Source organism: Cebidichthys violaceus, unplaced genomic scaffold, assembly GCF_023349555.1.
Source record: "Cebidichthys violaceus isolate CVI_PGR_0920_01 unplaced genomic scaffold, fCebVio1.0.p SCAF_10, whole genome shotgun sequence".
In the NCBI taxonomy this organism is placed as follows: Eukaryota; Metazoa; Chordata; class Actinopteri; order Perciformes; family Stichaeidae; genus Cebidichthys; species Cebidichthys violaceus.
Genome location: NW_027176263.1, coordinates 12,941,867 through 12,960,765, shown reverse-complemented (window position 1 = coordinate 12,960,765; position 18,899 = coordinate 12,941,867). Strand labels below are relative to the sequence as shown.

The 18,899-nt window shown below is 42.6% G+C and overlaps 1 protein-coding gene across 2 annotated transcripts in view; it reads right to left on the bottom strand.

The window, feature by feature from the left end:
• The window catches only part of ide (insulin-degrading enzyme), a 28,941-nt gene that overhangs the window by 7,359 nt on the left and 2,683 nt on the right, over nt 1-18,899 (bottom strand). The window contains exons 4-22 of one of the 2 annotated variants that reach the window (XM_068726480.1): nt 17,654-17,823; nt 16,794-16,916; nt 15,843-15,955; nt 15,424-15,586; nt 14,861-14,953; nt 14,656-14,747; nt 14,218-14,298; nt 13,664-13,767; nt 12,363-12,465; nt 11,501-11,623; nt 10,980-11,062; nt 10,110-10,254; nt 7,597-7,707; nt 7,228-7,348; nt 6,341-6,432; nt 4,393-4,504; nt 2,687-2,854; nt 1,934-2,206; nt 1,051-1,112 (exon numbers count right to left, since the gene is read on the bottom strand). In XM_068726480.1, coding sequence (XP_068582581.1) covers nt 1,051-1,112; nt 1,934-2,206; nt 2,687-2,854; nt 4,393-4,504; nt 6,341-6,432; nt 7,228-7,348; nt 7,597-7,707; nt 10,110-10,254; nt 10,980-11,062; nt 11,501-11,623; nt 12,363-12,465; nt 13,664-13,767; nt 14,218-14,298; nt 14,656-14,747; nt 14,861-14,953; nt 15,424-15,586; nt 15,843-15,955; nt 16,794-16,916; nt 17,654-17,823 — 2,332 coding nt within the window. Of the gene's footprint in view, nt 1-1,050; nt 1,113-1,933; nt 2,207-2,686; nt 2,855-4,392; nt 4,505-6,340; nt 6,433-7,227; nt 7,349-7,596; nt 7,708-9,278; nt 9,424-10,109; nt 10,255-10,979; nt 11,063-11,500; nt 11,624-12,362; nt 12,466-13,663; nt 13,768-14,217; nt 14,299-14,655; nt 14,748-14,860; nt 14,954-15,423; nt 15,587-15,842; nt 15,956-16,793; nt 16,917-17,653; nt 17,824-18,899 lie in introns of both variants that reach the window. The other variant, XM_068726488.1, reaches the window with a different exon arrangement.

The following is an 18,899-nucleotide window of genomic DNA, read 5'->3' as shown; positions in this document are numbered from 1 at the left end:
TCTTTCTTTCATTACATTTTCTTCCCTCTGCATCAATTTTGCACACATGCCATCTCATAATTTCGACCACGGTGATATTTTTATTTTCAAGTCTAACTTAATTTTTTTTTGCCTGCGGATTCGCGGCCACATAAAGTGACGTGGCGGGCCGGATTGAGTTTGACATGTCTGGTTTATGGGATCAGCAGTTCCTTCACTATTAGATTCAGAGCCGTTGAAAAACTGGGCGGTCACTGTTAAGCGCTACAACTCTAATATAAATCAATAACATTTTATTTGTATAGCTCACTTTGCCTCAGAGGGCTTTACAATCTATACAGCACACGACACCCTCGGTCTTTGGACCCTCAACGGATAAAGAACGACTCCCCAAAAAACTTTAACGGGGAAATAAAGCTCAGAGGAGAGATCTCTCTCTTAATGCTGTCGTCTCTACAGAACGATAAACACAATAAAATGACGATATAGTCAAACTAATGACAGCAGTGATAAATAGAAATAAAATGATTGCTACTAAAAATAACAGAAGCGGTGGATAGTTCAGCCCTTGACTATCGTCTTGCTTGGCTCAATGAAATATTGCTTTTTTTGTTGCCGTTTGTTTAGTTTATGAATCCTTGCCAAGTAGTAACCGTTTTATAAACACAATAAGCCACCGGAGGCCGTGATTTACAGTTATTATACAACACCTAAGGGACGCTGCAGAGCCTAAACACACAAACATCTCGTGGCTCACACACACACACACACACACACACACACACACACACACACACACACACACACACACACACACACACACACACACACACACACACACACACACACACACACACACACACACACACACACACACACTTTTTTTTTTTCTCCCTTATATATCGGGTACATGGCCCAAAGACAGAGTATTGGTCAGGCTGTAGTTAAATGTAATAGGGAGGTTTTAAATGTTAAAAGACCATAATGATTTGAAGTGACTCCCACTGCTCGCCGTTTCTCAGATGCGGTCCTGGAAAGCGACGTTGTACGACATGAAGCGGTTCTACTTACTCTGTAGAAGTGCATTATGTTTTCCTTCGTCAAAGTCTTCAGGTAGGACACTTCAGTGTTATCTGCAACACAGCAGGGAAAACAGTTTGTGTTTAAAAAAAATAAAAGAGCTTTAAAATCCTTTGACACGAGCAATCCATCACTCAACTGCATTTCTGGTCAAAGTTATTACTCCTGCATAATAATCCTACTGAAAGCACCAGTGATGTGGTTCATATGGTTTCATTTGCACTGATATGTGAGACTTGAGCTGCCAAAGTATCATTTTCATTTATTTGTTTGTCACAATTTGGAAGACCTCTCCAATCAACAGTCTCTCTATTGCTGTGAACAGGTTGAGGGGAAAGCAAAGCATTCTGGTTAAACAGAATGTAACCATGTTAAAGCAGCATCTTTGTACACAAATAAAATGCTTACAACAGCAGCTGTGTGTGGACGCTCTGTCTAATGGCGTACGTTGTATGTCTTTCTGTGCCCTTGGCGTCGGGCGTGTCAGCTGCCCCCCCCGCTAGTATCAGTAATCACCACCACTCCCCTGGCAGCCCTTCAGTGTTGCCATCACTCAGGGCTTTAGGCAGATTACCAGTGAATCGGGTCCATTACGATCCATTATCGCTCTCAGGAGAGGTTTGCTACGGCTGCAGATTACCTCAGGTTTTAATCAATCCTAATTTGTGCAAATCTAAGCAACATCCTGCTCACCTCTGGGACCGTCCAAACAATATTGATAAGTCCATTCTTCAAAGCTGTATTTTATTTTCTACGTAACACACAAGCTCCTCATACACAAACGGCTGGTAGAGCAGAAAGGTGCATTCTGGTTGAAACCTAAACATGATTAGGAGTTAGCGGTGAGGTGAAGAGGACTGCTGGGAGGCCTCACCTCTGTCAAAGTTGTACTGCTGAGAGATGATCTCTCCCCAGTACTTGGCACACTCAGCAGACAGCTTCTTGGGCTTGTCCAGGCGGCGGATGGCCAGAGCCTGGATGTGCTTCTGGAAGGCTTCGTCGGCCATCTCCTCCACGGACTTCTCCATGGTGCAGAGGAACGCCTCCACGCGGCTCTCCAGGTAGTGGGGCGCCTTCTCTGACTGGATGATGAAGCGCAGGCCCTGCACGCCGTTAGCCCGCCGGGGCCCACTGAACACAATGTAGCCTATGGGGGGGGGGGGGGGGGTATGATAGAGCTCAGCACAGAGGACAGACTGGGTACGGTGGCTTCAAAGGCCATTTTACTCTGAACTATTAGCGTGGCAATCATACACTCATCCACTTGAGCCTTTGTAGTGGTTTTGAAAACCTTTTACTGTGAGGATTCGGTGGAGTGCGTTTATGTCCTCATGTTATTCTTATCATTGTCTCTGTATTGACTTATTGTCTGGCACTACAATTACAGCGCTACTTTCGAGAAAACTCAATGCATTCATTCTCCGAGGTATTAAAGATCATCATGGTCGACAGCGCTAGAATCTAACGACCACATGCAGATTAAAGCGGCATAATCCTCAAAGAGAAACGCCTGAATACATTATCAAAGAAGATGTCTGGGAGCTAAATTTAAGCACAACTGACACTTTTTTCCCCCCTTTTCTTTATATACACAAAATGTGTTGGACTGAATCTCCTGTGGGCTCACCCAGCTGCTCTTTGGTTCTCAGTGTGTTGAAGCAGGGCTCTGAGACGATCTGGCAGAAGAGCTCCAGCAGCATGTTGTCGTGGGTGGTCTGCATGTCGGTCTGATAGTAGATCTCAATGCCGCAATTGTTGTGCACCTCGTTTCTCTGCTGGTAAACATACCAGCCACCTGAGAGGAACAGAACAAGGTTCAGTTCTTGTTTTTTTCCTGAGACAGAGAGGAAAAACAGAGCTCTCAAGCCGAGCCTGGAAAAAAAAAAAAGACTTTATATTTATTTAAATTGAAGACTAAAGGCAGTAACATGATGAATATCACCAGCCTAGCTGTACAGCTCTAGAAACAGCTGACTTTTTTAGACAACAATGATTGTGTTGTATGCATACAATGATTATATAAAGTAGATATGAAGTCACGCCCAAGCATTTTGTTCAAGTCCTAAGTGAGTAAAACGGGGACGTTCAGACCGGGGACAGACGAGACGGACGTTCTGAACGTCAACATCGTGCTTTTTGCTGAGCGGCTCCAAATTGGTCTCCTCTAGGGTTAGGGTCTTTTGAGCTGAACATGGAGAGGAGCCATCCGTTCCTGCACTGGGAAAACGTGTTCCTTTTTACACTCAAGAGTCCATTGTGATCAAGCTCACTTTGAATGGAGGACGAGCCGAGGCCCTCGTGCACATGCTGACTGAGCACTTCTGCTCTGGGTTTGGAGAGCGTCACGTCCACGTGTCGTCTCCCCATGCATCACTTCCCCACATGTCAAAGGTTTTACTTAAGTGTACTGAGCAGGTACTCTGATTAACCAAAGCACTAATATGAACTGTGGAAATCTCCGGCAGCGCGTCGCCGTGCGTTTTGCTTCGTCACAGCGCTGAACGTCACGCTGTCAGTTTGCCAGCTTTCAGTCTACTCAAAAGAAGTAAATACTGCAGACTAAGAAGTGGAACTGGACAGTTTTCTACAGCACAATGTCTTACTGCACAACGTACTGCTTTAAATTCTCAATCAATCACTTTGACCAAAAAGTTGTTTTCTATTATGAGTCTATTATAATCCTATATGGAGTATTAAAAAGCTTGCCAATCAAATAAACACAGATAGCAGGCCCCCAACTTATGTTTGATATTTGGGCGTTGGGCTATCTTTTGGATTACATTTAAATCCCGTGGTTCCTTTAGCAACGATTAATGTGTAAGCGGACAGATTAATGGGAACGTTCTGCTCTAAAGCTTTCAGCTGTGAGAGTAATAACGTGTTTTCTCGAATAGACTGTCAGCCAGTTCGTCATTTCATAATCCAGCGTTATGTTTACATCCTCCATGTCCTTCTGCTGCACTCCTGCTCTGTGTCTGACTGGCAGCCTGGAGCCAAGCCTGGAAAAAATCCCCTACAGTGAGACACGGGACGTCTCCCCGTGGCCCCGCACGGCTCAGGTTTTCCTCTTCGCATAGCGAGACTTTCCTAATGTAATCAGAAAGGCAACACAGGTGCTTTGCTTGGCACATGTGCGTTTATCTTTGAAGTGAGTGGAAGGTGCGTACGCATTCTGCCCAATGACGTCCATTTCCAGTCAGCGACCGTTCTGTTTCTCTGAACCAAATGAGGGATGTCAAATTCAATCTGCACAGAGACGGGCCCGACGCTTTTCAGAGTGCTCAATCAGGTGTGTGACTGGGACGAGGGGGGGGGGGGGGGTACGGGACCTACCGTCTGGAACCTGCACCTCTCTGTAGCGAATCAGCTGGCTCGGGAGGAGGGGCTTTGTGTGAGCATGCTCAATGAGTGTGTCCTCCAGCATTTGAATCATGCCAAGAGCAGACTAGAGAGACGAAAAACAGGGAGGGAAAACAAAACTGTTTAAGTCCACAAAAACAGTATTGTTCATAGCTGCAGGTGAAAAAGGTGACAATCACCGAAACGCAAAACCCTGTCGGGGGGGGGGGGGATGCATGCTCCCCCAGGAGAATTTTATTTTAAATATGAGCTTTAAAATGTAGCATTCTGGTGTACTCTGAGAAGAAAATGAAGTGATAAGACATTAACTTTAAGCAAAAAACTAATGTATTATTCAGTTATTAATCAGTATTTCAGCTCTTGAACCCTGTTACTGTTTGGCTTAATATTAATGGACTTCTACTGTTATTGTAAAGCTGCTAGAATTGTAGCCTATCTTCTATTTGCAATTAATATGCATTCAATCCAGTTCAATTATTCAAATTAAAAATGATAATCTACTCTGGCTAAGGTAGTCTGTCAAGAGTAAAATAATAGCTGTGATTTAACTGCAAGCTTCCAATCTATACACACACCTCTGCATTAGCAACCCACTGAAATGAAGGCACAGGCACCTTAACCCTCTCTCATTACTTCAGGGCTCTTGGGAGCAGCTTGGGACTGTTAGTACACTGGCTGTGGTCATCACAGAGAACACCTTTATCCAGGCCCAGCTCCACTCACAGCTCAGCCCTGCGTCAAGCTGCGCTGCACAAACAGCCTCCTCTTCATTAAGCTCTTTGACCACATCATCTTATCGATATCTGGGCCTCATGTTTCGTGGTCACAAAGTTATTATGAATCGCCTCATTCTACTTTGAGTTAAAAAAACAACCAGATCCTCCGGGTTTAACGTTAATGAGTGACTGCGTGAACTGAACCGGGGGGTTGATTGTTTCATCACGTTACGTTTCTTTTCTCCTAAATCACGATAATGACGAACGTCAACAGTCGACAAAGCTCCGCATGCAGTGGACGTTATCATTAACCCAGCAAGTCTGAACTGTAACGGTACGTAACGTAACTTCAACTTTAACGGAGGGAAATGAAGACGGTGTAGACATCTTAACGCTGATTGGCCAAGACTCGACACATCAAAGATGTTTTATTGCGAAGATCACAACATCACCTTTTCTCCTCGTCTCACTCCAATCTGAGAAACGTTGGCTGGCCAGTTGACCCCCCCTTCTAAAAATTCTATAACATTTAGCTCCGATGATTAGGTCTATCCAAGAATTTGTAAACTGAATCTGTTACACACACTTTCCCTTAACCTGGCTTCTATTTCAGGAAGTGATTTTCACTTTCAAGTTCCCCAGAAATGCTTCCGACATTTCCCAGCAGGCTGCATTAACCTATGTGGGGTTCTAGACCAGAATTAAATTGTCTTAACGTTGAACATTTCCACCTTAAACTTGTTGATTAGATTGCTAATTGATGGCATATATATTAATATTCCATATTCAATGTATATTTGTATGCAGATGGTCTTGATTGTATTTGCAAAGTTAGCAGGACTTTTGTTGCTATATTTATACGGAGACGGTGAACGGACTTTCTTGTGGTGCTCATTGATCAAAACACTTTCCAGAGACAATGTACCGCTTACTGAGGATAATCCAATGTTTTGTTTTCAAGCAGAAAATAAACAAATTATCTCTCCAACAGACTGACACTGTTATCACTACGAGGCGTAAGGCAGCTGGGACCTCAGTCAAAATGAAACTTGATGTCAAGGATCTTAAGAGAGGTTTGTGAGTATTATAGGTAAAAGGCAGAATGTGTTAAGTGTTTGAGAATAAAAAAGTATTCAATATTCACTGAGAAAAAGGCATATTCGTATTTTACAAAATGTTTATAAAAAGTAAAAACAGTGACAAACCTCCTTGGTGATGTTGCCATGGAGAAGGGCTTCAATATGTAACCGTGACAATAGCTGAGGTATGAAGGCCTTGAGGCGTGGGAGAGTCACATCTGGAATACAGATCACAGAAAACAGCAATCAATCAAAGAGCAATTTCCAAATCGCCACACAGCATCGCTGTCGTAAACATGACAAGAAGCAGACGACCATCTCAAAGTGGGCCTGCCAATCTGAATTCAAGCAATGTCTGACCCAGATTCAAGGATGGACACACACACACACACACACACACACACACACACACACACACACACACACACACACACACACACACACACACACACACACACACACACACACACACACACACCTCATACTGATAAGGGAACACGGAGGCCCTGGTGACTGGGCTGCAGGCTTTGACCCTGCAGGTTAATTGAGTGTCATGTGAATTTGAGGATAGTCTGTGTAAACTCTGTGATAAAAAAAAAAATTATTATATATCTCTCAATCTGCCCTTCAGGTTCCAGACAGGCACTGCAGAGAGGAAAGACTTTCAGCTAGGGAGGTATCTGCTGGAGAACAGCCTCAGCATTCAAATGAGGACGTCAGGAGGAAAAGACAAGAGAAGAAAAGACCGACGGTGAGGAGGGAAGAAGTAGCCCTCCATCGATGGTATGCCAGACACACTGAAACTTAAGCCCAGGACATCACACATATGAAACTTAAAAAAAAGAAAGAAAAAAAGGTGAACTTTCTTACCAACAGCCAGACAGTGATTCTGCCTCACAACTACTATGAATTTCAGTGAACTCAGTTTGGACCGCAGTCGAAAGAAGGGGACTAATAAGCACTCAGACAGAAGTACAGAGAAAGAAAGAGAGATTAAGAGAATCCATCCTCACCATCTAGAGCCTCTCTGAGCTCATCTTTGGTCCAAGCAACCTCAGTCATTAGCAGACGGAGGTAGTACATGGCGTGCTGGTGAGGCTGCTCCGCTCTGAAGTTATTCAAAGACCTCATGTACTGCAGGGGAAAGGAGAAGGCAAAGTCAGTTCAACTTCAACACTTTAGAAACTGCATTTAAAAGTAAAGATAACGAGCATGTCCAAACCACTGCAGCCAATCACAATGACTACTATTGCTTTACTGCTCGTGTGTCGTAACAGAGGTTCTGAACACCCAGGGGTTCAATGACTTGCAAGTCATTCGTTTGATCCATCCAGACTCATCACAACTTTGCACCGGTGATGGGAGTTGCAGTCGGAGCTTACCGCTTCTTTGATGATGTCGAAGCGCTTCTCGTCGATCTCAAAGTTGGCCATCTTCTCAACGATCTTCTTCAGCAGGATGTGCTGTTTGTCACTGTAGCCTTTGACAGACAGCTGCAGCAGACAGTGAAAGAGGACGGATGGTACATCATCAACAGACGGAAAGACACTGTGAGCATGAAACTAGGTTTTGACCCATTTGTTTATTAGGTGTGGAATTACTGGCTGACCAGATGAATGTCACGAAACGCCCATCCCTCCACCGCTAAAGATAAATCACCCCAAGTGACAAAAGATATCACAAAATATCTAAAAAAAAAACTATATATTTGGCTTAAATGTTCCAATTAACTTCAAACTATAAATGTGGAAGAAAAAATGATGGGGAAAGCTCACTTTTCATAGTTTGCTACAATATTACCTGATACACTGCCGAACAGCATGCTGGGTACAGTTTGCTCTCCGTCGTTGTTCTTGTGAACTTTTACACCCAAATGACGCGTATCCTCTAGCGTTGCTGGGGGATGCAACTCTGCCATGACAGGTGTGTTGCTCAGGAGGAGCAGCGTCGAGTATGACGTGAAGCTCCAATACCGGAGGCCAAGCAGAAGTTCTGAAGGCACGTTTTGAACGGGCACTGCACTAGTTTAAAAATAAACAGTCAAGGTTATTTAAAGCCTCTCCTTTGCAACGTCATCTGAACCTTGTGGCCCTTCATGATTCAGCAAAACCTCCAGCTACACGGCTCTGCTCTCAGACTCATCCCATTCCTCCCCCACTCCCCTGTTAAAAGTAATCTCTCCTAACATCATTAACCTTGACAAAACACCCGGTCAGCCACACCAATACTGCTGACTCAAATCACTTACAGCCCATCACACCACTACACGCATGGTGTGCCGAGTATGTCTCTAAGGACACACGGCAATCATGAGTTCACTGGTGAGAGGAAGCTAAAGAATGCAGGTCACTAGGTCATAGGACAGAGGGTGAAGGGTGTTAGTGAGGGAAGTTAGAAAGCTTAAAAGGAAAGAGCAAAACACCACAAACCACTTTCATTCAGAGGTAAGCTTGCTACTTTGCTGTGCAACATTGCATCCCTGAAAAGACACAAACGCAGTTGAGAAAACTGCTGTATTCATAAAACAAATAGTTGTCTGATTACAGTAGCTTGTAACTATGTCCATCAAACGTCCTGGATACGGATCTACTTCCAATGTCCTTTGTGCACTCACGTCAGCAGAAATATGTCAGAGAATCTGCATCATTTGGCTTTATTCCTCACGTCTTGCAACAGACACACTTTTTCATCTACTAACCAGTGTGACACTAAACAACAGCAAGAGAATGGCAGCCAAACGACCAAAACAATAATTAGAAAGAGTGGGTAAAATCGTGCCATCATCCAGTCCAGTTCTCATTCTCCTTATAAAATGAACATGCACTGTCATTACCCTGAATGAAATCTGTCATATCAGTCACTCATGCGCCCTTGAATGAAACAGCCAGGGTTCAGTTTAGACTTGAAGTGTCACACTTCAGGTTGGAGGAACAGGACACACAGCACTTCACATAATCAAACTTAAGCGCAGAAAACAAAGCCATTTCCACACTCTGTCAAAGCCTCAGGCCCCCCCCCCCCCCCCCCCCCCACCACCAATTCAGACTTCCCATGGCTTACTTACGAGGATGGCATTCATCCCCGAGGCTACGGCGTACACCAGCCCTGCCAGGCGGGCTGCATATGTATACTCGTTTAAATCATCCTTCAGTAACCTGAGTGACAAGTATGCCATGTTGCAGTGCAGGGGGTCTGCATATAGGTAGCGACTAATGGAAGGGGGGGGGGAGAAAACAAAAACACATGTGTGTTGGAAATGAGGGGTTGTCAAAAAAATTAAATAAAAATACACAAGACTATGCAAGAGTATGTATATGCAGCCCTATGACCAGTTGTCTGGTAAAAACGGCATCAGATCAACCTTCAAAATCATAAATGCAACGCTGTTGGTGGAACGCCGCTTCACCCGATGTCATAACCCCGTTTACATTTAACAATAAGAGATCTTATTGAGAGGAATGACAATCATTAAGCCCGACAACGTGAGGAAATAATTATACTAAGTAGGCGTAAGGGTTTTCGCGGGAGGTGGATGAACAAAAAAGGGAAACGGGATTGATGAAGGATGAAGAGGAAGATGCAGACAGAACAGAGGCTGGACCAGTCAGGTCTGGGTTTGAAGGTTTGAGCAAATCATTTTTATCTTATTTTTATTTATTTTTTTAACTGCATGGATACCACGAGGTATGTCTCAAATTGTCAGGTAGTTTGACAATATAGACAATGGTCATATCAGAAATGTCTAAACTTCCATTGAGGCAGTACAGATGTCATAAAGCTCTCCGTCAACCCAGGCCTGGCTGAGCCACAGTCACAGTCTGAGGATGATCGAGGTTGGAGACGTGAGGTCTGGGATGCAGCGAGAGGGCAATGGGGAGGGATTTTTAATACTTACATACATCCCATAGACGGTATTTTGGAGGTCATAGTTCAAGCCGGCTAGCTCGGCTGCATATGCATACTCGTTGAGGGAGTCCTTGAGGAGCTCAAGGTATAAATATGCCATGTTACAATGCAATGGGTCCACATAAGCAAAGGGGCTGTGGAGGAAACGGCAGTGGTCAAACAAAGCAGAGAGATATTTAACTGTACGTTCTACATGTTCTCACAGTAGGAGCTGAAGGTATTACGAGTAGCGTACAGAACATGGAACTCCACATTAACATACAATTAACTGTAGTCGGTAGGCGATTTGACAACGATGCTATGCTAGTTTGCTAGTCACGGGTGAGTGAACCAGGTCCTCCACCCGTTAAAAATTAAAATTAATTAGGGGTGTGACGGTAAAAAAAAAACATTCCATACAGAACGCTTGGTGTCCAACTTGTTACAACCTATGAACCAAAGAATTGACCCACCCAGAAGGGTTTGGCAGCGTTTCAGTGTCCGACTGTTGCCTAACATGATTGCGATGCCACCATTTTAAAACAGAACATGTTCAGCTTCAGTGTAACACTTCCTTCAGCTCCTTTGAAAGATTCAAATATTTTTTTGTTGTAGAGCAGCTATAGGAATATTGTTGACATAACCGCTAACAATTGCAAAAAAATATTTTTCTACACATTTTTGTTTGGCTGATTACTTTTGATTATTACTACTGATGGTTTACGTGCATTGCATTAGTAACTGTATTTTGTTATTATAATAAGGATTAGAACTCACGAGGAAACCCTTTAGCATTACCAAGTACAACGTTGATGTATTGGCGAGGACCTTGTACCGTAAGTTCCAGCTGAACTACAAAGGTTTACGGTTCGTTACTCACCTGAAGAACTCAAAGTTCAAGCAAGCTTTCGGCAGGAAGAACTTGTCGTCCTGCTTGAACCACACCTTGCTCATAGCAGTGTCCTGGAACACATGAACACCACACAGAGGAAACTCTTATTTTCATATTCAAGTCCATTCTGTGCAAAGATAATTGTTTGCAGTCCCTGGAAATGACAAGTCTCACTTCAGCTACACACCACAAGTAGAGAGTGAGCATTTGCTTCATCATAAATTCAACAAAGTTACTTTGATATGAACAGATTACACAAGAGTCGTTGAGCAATAAAAGAAAAAAAGGCTTTTAGTTTAACTTTCCTTAGAGAGTGGAATATGTACGCTGGTGTGAATATCTTAGCTCCTCTGATCTTGACATGATGTAACAACAGTACTAAATGCTTTATGTCTCAATCACAATACCTCATTAGCATATGAAAGCATAACAGAGATGTTCAACAATATGCAGTTGGGTAATGAAGCGCTTTGAGTACTTTGACGGAGCTGTGCGCCAAAGACACTTGCCTTGATTAAAGTGGGGACTGATGGAGAGTCCTTCTCCAGGGGGTAGATCTCGAAGTTGGTTGGGATGAACTCGTTTTTCATGGGCAACTTGAACTTGCCGTTGAGGTCGGCACTTGCCCATTTCTGAAACACAGGCAGAGTTTTATACAACTGAAGCAGTAGTCGTGCCCTTTTTTTCCTGCTTTATGATGAGCGTATTGTTTTTGTGATTTGATTAAAGCACGTTCAGACACCATTGTCTCCTTCTGGTTTACGATACCTCGACTTGGGTATCAACCGATAAACAGTACCGATACCAGGGCGTTAAAAACAAAAAAAGTTTGACAAGTCATAACTACCTCTCCACTATCCATTTTATATTGCTGTGAAAACATTTCTTCAAGTTTCTCGCCAAAAACTAAATCTTACAAGATTACATTAACGTTATAATTCTCCGAATTGCCCATAACTCATTTTTACTCAATGGTACTTGACTGCATCATGATGGAACTCAATGAAACCTCCGTTAACAGACATTAGCTCTGTTATTTAGCCAAGCAGAACTGTGCTGCTAATAGCTAACGTTAAATTGTTCTCCTCCTGGCGACTTCAACACAGACTTGTTGTTCATAATGTAGCATTATTAGGGTGCACAAGTCACATGTTTAACCGCAGGTATTAGGTCCCACATGTGCAGTACGGATCAGGTAGTGAGTGACAAGTGTTGTTGTTGTTCCTGTAGAGTAAATAAGATAATATGCTAATGTATTATCGGTGCATAGACTTGCGTACTCGATAATTCCCCATCCTGCTTGTTATTCTTTATCGGAGGCATTTCCAAACCAGTACTGAAGCAACTTCAACTATAACTGCAGAGACTCACCTCGAGGGACTCCTCAGAGATGGCCTCCTGTTTGTACTGCGTGCCATACCACTCCTCCGTCTTGTTTGTTTGCCCTTCAAACGATTTTGACACCACTGCAACTCTAAAAAAAGAAAAAAAAAAGAAAGAACCACTTTACACAGACACAAAAACCTCTCTGCCACAGCTGATTGGATACTCTCCAACTGGAACCACAGCACCGGATGAGACGGAAGCGGTATTGTGTTCGGATCACGTCTGAGGCGGCAGAGATTCATTAACAAATTGTCTGCCTCCAACTGATGAGCTAAGTGGGATTATAATGTCTAGCACTTTTAATTATGCTACGGGACTTGCTGTAACTTTCACTCGCAGCTGCTGGAATGAGACCGATACATGAGGAAACAGCGTCAAGCCCGTAGCGCTGGCAAAAACAGCCACTCCAGTAATGGAAGAGCCTGGCACGTGAACTGCTGGGGTGAGCCAATGAGGGCATGCAGTCTCCTCCTTGGGGAGCATTAAGGAATGGACTAGTTACAAGTCTGCACTTTGCTTGAATCAAGTAGCATCCCATAAAAACTAATTACAGTTAAAGCTTTTACACGAGACTCAAAATCGGGCTGCAACAGAGAAGGTTGCGTTTCCCCCACAATCTGAATCTCTTGAACAGTTAGAAAGGGACACTCCACACATCCTCTTCAGTATCTTCACCACTGGATGGTTCATCATCTTAGCTATCTAGTTGTTTTTTTTTGGTATATCACTTGGTGTTTGGGCCACCAAGTCTACCAGCACACAGCACGCATCAAGGCGTCTAGCTCCGCTTTAAAACTAAATACTTTATGATAGACTAACACCGCTAAATAAAATGGAGCAGTTGGTTGGAAAAGATTTAATATTGGCCAAATTGTTTATGTAAAAATCACAAGAGGATACCAGCATTTCCAATTCAGAGCATAAACCTGATAATGTATTCCTGAGCACACATATCCGTCTCCTGAGATATCAAACCGACCCTTCGAGGCTGCAGAGATAATCAAATCTGTGAAGTTGTCTGGCATTCCTTTTCAAGGCGGCGAACTGAACACACAAAGCTCGTCACAGCTGGCAGGGCTCCAAACTTTAATCTTTATCTGAATTTATTATCCTCTATATCGTTATCCTCGTATTATGCATCACAATTATTAAGATAAAGTAGAGGTTCTGCACAAATACACACACATTACATAACGCATGCAATCCATCCATTTATCAATAAGAGAGCAGGTTTTTTTTTTCTGTGCATTATATACATAACATCATTCACACGGTCTCGCACTAACCTGACGTGTTCAGGTCTCAGCTTATCCAGCACCATCTCGATCAGATCTGGCCTGAAGTCCTCCAAAAGGTACTCTGCTGCTAGAACCTCTTCAAGAGGGTAGTACTGAAACACAAAGACAGCAGACAGCGGTTAGCACTGAACCTTTTAAGGTGGGGCGATTTAACTGTAAAACATATGTGGAAAGGGCTAAAAAAGTAAACGTAATGTCATTTTTTTCTTTAAGTCCAAATACTTTTAAGTCTTTAAGTGCCACTGGAGTGGACTGACAGTAAAACAGATCTGTTGTTAAAGCTCTTATCTGGATGGTGAGGAGAAGATCTTAAATCCAGAGCTTAACAACTAAATCAAATCTTGCAAAGTGTTAAGAGAATTGTGAGTGAAATTGTTTTATTGCATTGAAACCTAACTGACTGTGCCTCTGCAAAACCTCAATTCTCTCAACACGGAGTCAACAGCAGCACCAGGCAGCCCGATGACGATGGCAGGTAGAGACGCAACGAGCTGCGTTGCGTCTCCCTGGAAACAACCTTAGCAGACGGAGAGGGGACCTACGTGTACTAGACCGGCCACTTTGGACGTGTAGCCACGGGGGCGCTCCTTGTCCTTGAACCTGAAGGCCACTTTGTTTAAATCCTACACAGAGAGAGATACAGAGGTAGAATGCAACATGTGAACTCACAACACGTACAACATTTGCATACAATTGACAGGTATTTAGAGCCAGATTCTAGAAAGAGGATGTGTCATTCTCATCCTTCAGGAAACAGACTTTTACAGCGTAGCATAGAGAATGTATACTAGCTTCATTTGACACCGGCTGCAGTCAGCAGATAAGATGGATTCAAACCTGCCAGCTGTTTCCACCATCAGTCTCTGCTGTCACAAGTTTGTGTTGCTCTATTAGTTTCCCCACTAACCAGAAACAAGTAGGTCAACTTCATCCTGTCCCTCTGTCTGAAGTGTTATCTCTAAACAGACAACATGAATTACCTTGCACTCATCGAACACCCACGCCTGAGGTCCCTCAGTACGCAGTTTCTGGATGTACTGGAACATGTGGAAGATGATGTCCTCGACGTGCACTGCAGCGACACACAATACATACTGTATATAACGTACCTGAATGAACGGCATCTACATTTCATTTACTCAGTGGAAACCAATCAGACCACAACAGGGAGAGGCGTGTACTTACAGAGGCCCTCCTCAGTCAAGTCCACGTTGATGATGAAGAACATGAATCCTCTGGCTCCTTCTTTCTGCCCTCCAACAAGTGTGTTCACCCAGCCTTAAAAATAAAAAGCATTAGTACATATGAAAGATTTAAGATTCAACAGCTTAATAAAAACAGCCTTTATTTTGCCCTAAAAAAGAAAAAAAAAGAAAAAAGTGTGTTCTGTTCACCCAGTCTTAAAAGTAATACAAATTATAATTTTCAGTTAGTCATTAGTAAATATAAGATTTACAATTGATCTTAATAAGTTTAATAGTACATCTTAAACACTAAAAAGATCTACTCTGACTGAATTCTTGTTCATATTATTTAGTATTTATATCTGGTCATACTATGTTAAAAAACATAAATTCGACAACCTTTGAGGTGGGAAACGATGATGCAAACCCTACACAACAGTGTGAGCTAGTTTTCAACTGCAGTCACAATCACACTCCCTACATTCTCCAAACACAGTCGTCATTACAGTTAGGAAGCGAGGCAAACCAATTGTGTATTTTATGACTTAAGCATGAATGTTTCACCTTTAGATTTGAGCTCGGATAACAAACTTCCAGGTCCCTCGTGACCAATCAAATGTCCCAGATAATGTCCCGGGTTAGATTTGTAGTACTTCTGGAGGTCCGGGATGGGGAAAGTCACATACAGGTTCCTGATGTCTTTGATAGGCACCACTTTGTAGAATTGCTGCAAGAGTAGTAAACATATTGGTACTTAGGAAAACTCATTCTTATGATATTTTAGAAAATAGATTTTGATGTTAACTGGAAAATGTTTTCATTATCCTGTGGCCACAAAACATTGACAATGTATTGTCATATAGCAAACAGTTATCATGATGAGAAAAACATACATTATGTCACATTAAATATTGGGTATGGCCCAGTAACAGTGTAAAGAGATGACAGCAGAGAAACACTGGTGAGATAAGTAACGGACTCACTTTCAGGTGTTCTTCCTGGAAGGGGTGCTCAGGGAATTCTGGGATAGGTACGTTCTTGTTCTCCACTTCTCCAAACAGCTTGACCACCATGGAGGTCAACTCATCTAATGATTCTGTAGGTAGAGAGAAAAAAAAAAAAAACGTTTATAGTGGAGCTTAAGATTCATTTAAAAGTCAACAGACAAGTAGCTCATATGAGTGCAAAGAATCGTATTAGTGGCTTCTAACTTAGAATAAAAGGATGGATCTCTGACATAAACCAACTATCATACTTTGACCATCAATAAAGTATCTCTAGAATGCAAACAACGGTTCCACACCAATGATACTATTGACCAATGAGGAAGCGCATGAGACATTCAGTAGTTAGTAACTCGGAGCCATCAGTCATGTCAGGATGTTCCTGGAAGCACTTCTGTCAAACTACGCCTCACTTCAGATGAGGACGTTTTGCAAAATGTCAGATGGTGACGAACACACTGGTGACGCCGTTTGTGCCTTCAAATTCAGAGCTAGCTCTTATTAAAATGAACAGTGGATACAAGAGGATTTAAGAAAATCATTTACTTATTAGAAATAAAAACAGGTGTTCTTAGAAAATAAATAAATCACGTGTTTTATTTTTATTTTATGTTTCACACAAATAAAAAAAAGATTAGATGTAGGGCAGATGGTGTATGGACTAACCTTTAAGAAATACTACAACCAGCATTAGCTGGAAGACACTTGTGTTGACAATGGCTCATTTGTTTTGAAGGTACAGTAACACAATTGATTCGCCATTGATATATTTGTATAATAACTCGTTAGAATTATGGTCTTGCCCATGTACACAACGTCATGCATGACTTGCAATATTTGTTCCTCTTTGTTGTCTTGATAAGACACATGAGGCCGATTGAGGTATTTAGCAACATTCAGACGTGACGTCGGCGAGAGCTTAACTCTTACCTCTTCCCAACACACACATTCCCATGAGGTTGGAGGAGTAATATGTAGAATGAAATTTCAGGAGCTCCTGACGAATGTCAATCCCATCTTTAGACGGCCGGGTCTCAAGGGTCAATTTGTTACCTTAAGGAACAAATAAAAGAGAGAATATTAGTTTTTTAAAATCATGTCACAGCTTCTTAATGAAATTTAAAAAAATAAAGTAAAATCATTCCGTTTCATTTACTTCAGAAATATGAGCAGTGTATTGACATTAGATAATGATCACAGCACAGAGAACAATGACTCTTCCTTTTTTTAGGACACAAAGGACGCAGACAGAAAAACGTCAGCGTGGTCTTATTGAGGACCGCATAAATATTCAGAGCACTAAAATATAATACTTTGAGAGTCATTTAATCTGAGAACCAGTCAGTTTATGATGACCCAGTGACAGCGTGTAAAGCACATGAACAAGCTGCTCGCCTGCCATCTGTGAATGAACCACTTTTCAAATCTTTAGAGACCGAGACAGAAAATCAAAGCAACACCCCTGAGAGGATTATGCTGGTCCGCTAACAGGGCGTAATTTTCAGGCCTGTCTGATCCTCTTCTATTCTTAACTGGATGAAGATATAATTCAAGGCTGCCATCAGGTGGATATTTTGAGCTCGGAGCTCACATCACTCTAACTTCCCTTCGCCCTGAGAATAAAACCCTTCAGGCATTGAGATGCTTTCCCTCATGCCGGTTAGACATCAGTTGAGTGAATCTTAATGGTTATGGTTAGGAGGCATAAAAAAAAAAAAAAGAGTTATTAATGTCACAGATCAGAGCTGTAGCATGTGTGTAAAATAATGATAACTCTGGTTATCGTCTACCTGTTCCAAATTTGCTGAAGGGGTGGTTAGGGTTGCCGGTGGCCTTCTCTAACTGGAACAGCCTCCAGGAATCATTCATCAGGTTCTTCTCGTGCTCCGAGTCCACAGCGTTCACCTCCCGGTCCTTACAGCTCTCGTCAAACAGAGGGCACAGGAAGAACTGGGCAAACCTACACAGATGGCAAAATGACAGTAAAGGGAACATTAAACTGCATGGTTCAAAACTAATGTCAGTATAGCAGTAATTCACTTTTCTAATGAGGTTTCTTAGGGCTGGAACATTAACAGATTTGCCCTTTCAGCAGTAGCCCAATGCTGTTCTGGGTTAAATGTGTTGGACCACTTGTAGAGACAGAAAAGAACATGAAGCAGGACGGGATGAAAATTAATTTGCATGAGTGCCAAATGAGGGCAAACTGCCAAGCAAATGAGTAAAGATGAGCGCACACACACACACACACACACACACACACACACACACACACACACACACACACGCACACACAACATTTGAATGTTTTCAAAGCTACGGCCAAGGTGAGATTTTGCTATAGATTTAAAGATTTATGCAACAGATGGAATATTGTACAAAGTCATGTTATCGGACAAAGAGCAGCTAGTTGTTTAGATCAATTATTATAAAATAAAAAAATATATAAATCACACCATAACCCTGAGTACTGAAATGTTTGTAGTAGAAGATTCAAACTCAGTCTTTACAAATGACCAAATGTGCCATCTGCCTAGAAAGTATATAAATACAAAAGGTACGGTTAAAATAACGGGGCCAGTTAATGATGCATTATGCTCCTTTTCAGACTCAGCGCTCTTCTATTTTCAAAGAGGCAACATCATTAATATTTCAACATACTCTGCACTGTCCTTTCCTACCACTACAGTGCAGATGGCCTTCACAATTCACCGGCACAGGGGAACAATTAGCCCACCACACATAAACAGGTGCCTGCTACACTATCATTCATTTATAAGTAGGTAAGCTTATCCCGATAGGTTCAATTCTGACACCGCCCGACTGCCCTCTGCAAACCCCCCACAGCCGACACATAAGCAGAGACCTCTGCAAGGCTGCGGACATCGGTTACACCCTGTGCCTGAGGTTTCCTAGCCTGAGCGGGGGGTCGGAACCATGCTGATGGTTACACACACAAAAAAAGAAGAGCACAACAAAGCCGGGTCTGGTAACCAGAGACGATCAGACAACAACCTGACAGCTCAACTGAGTTAA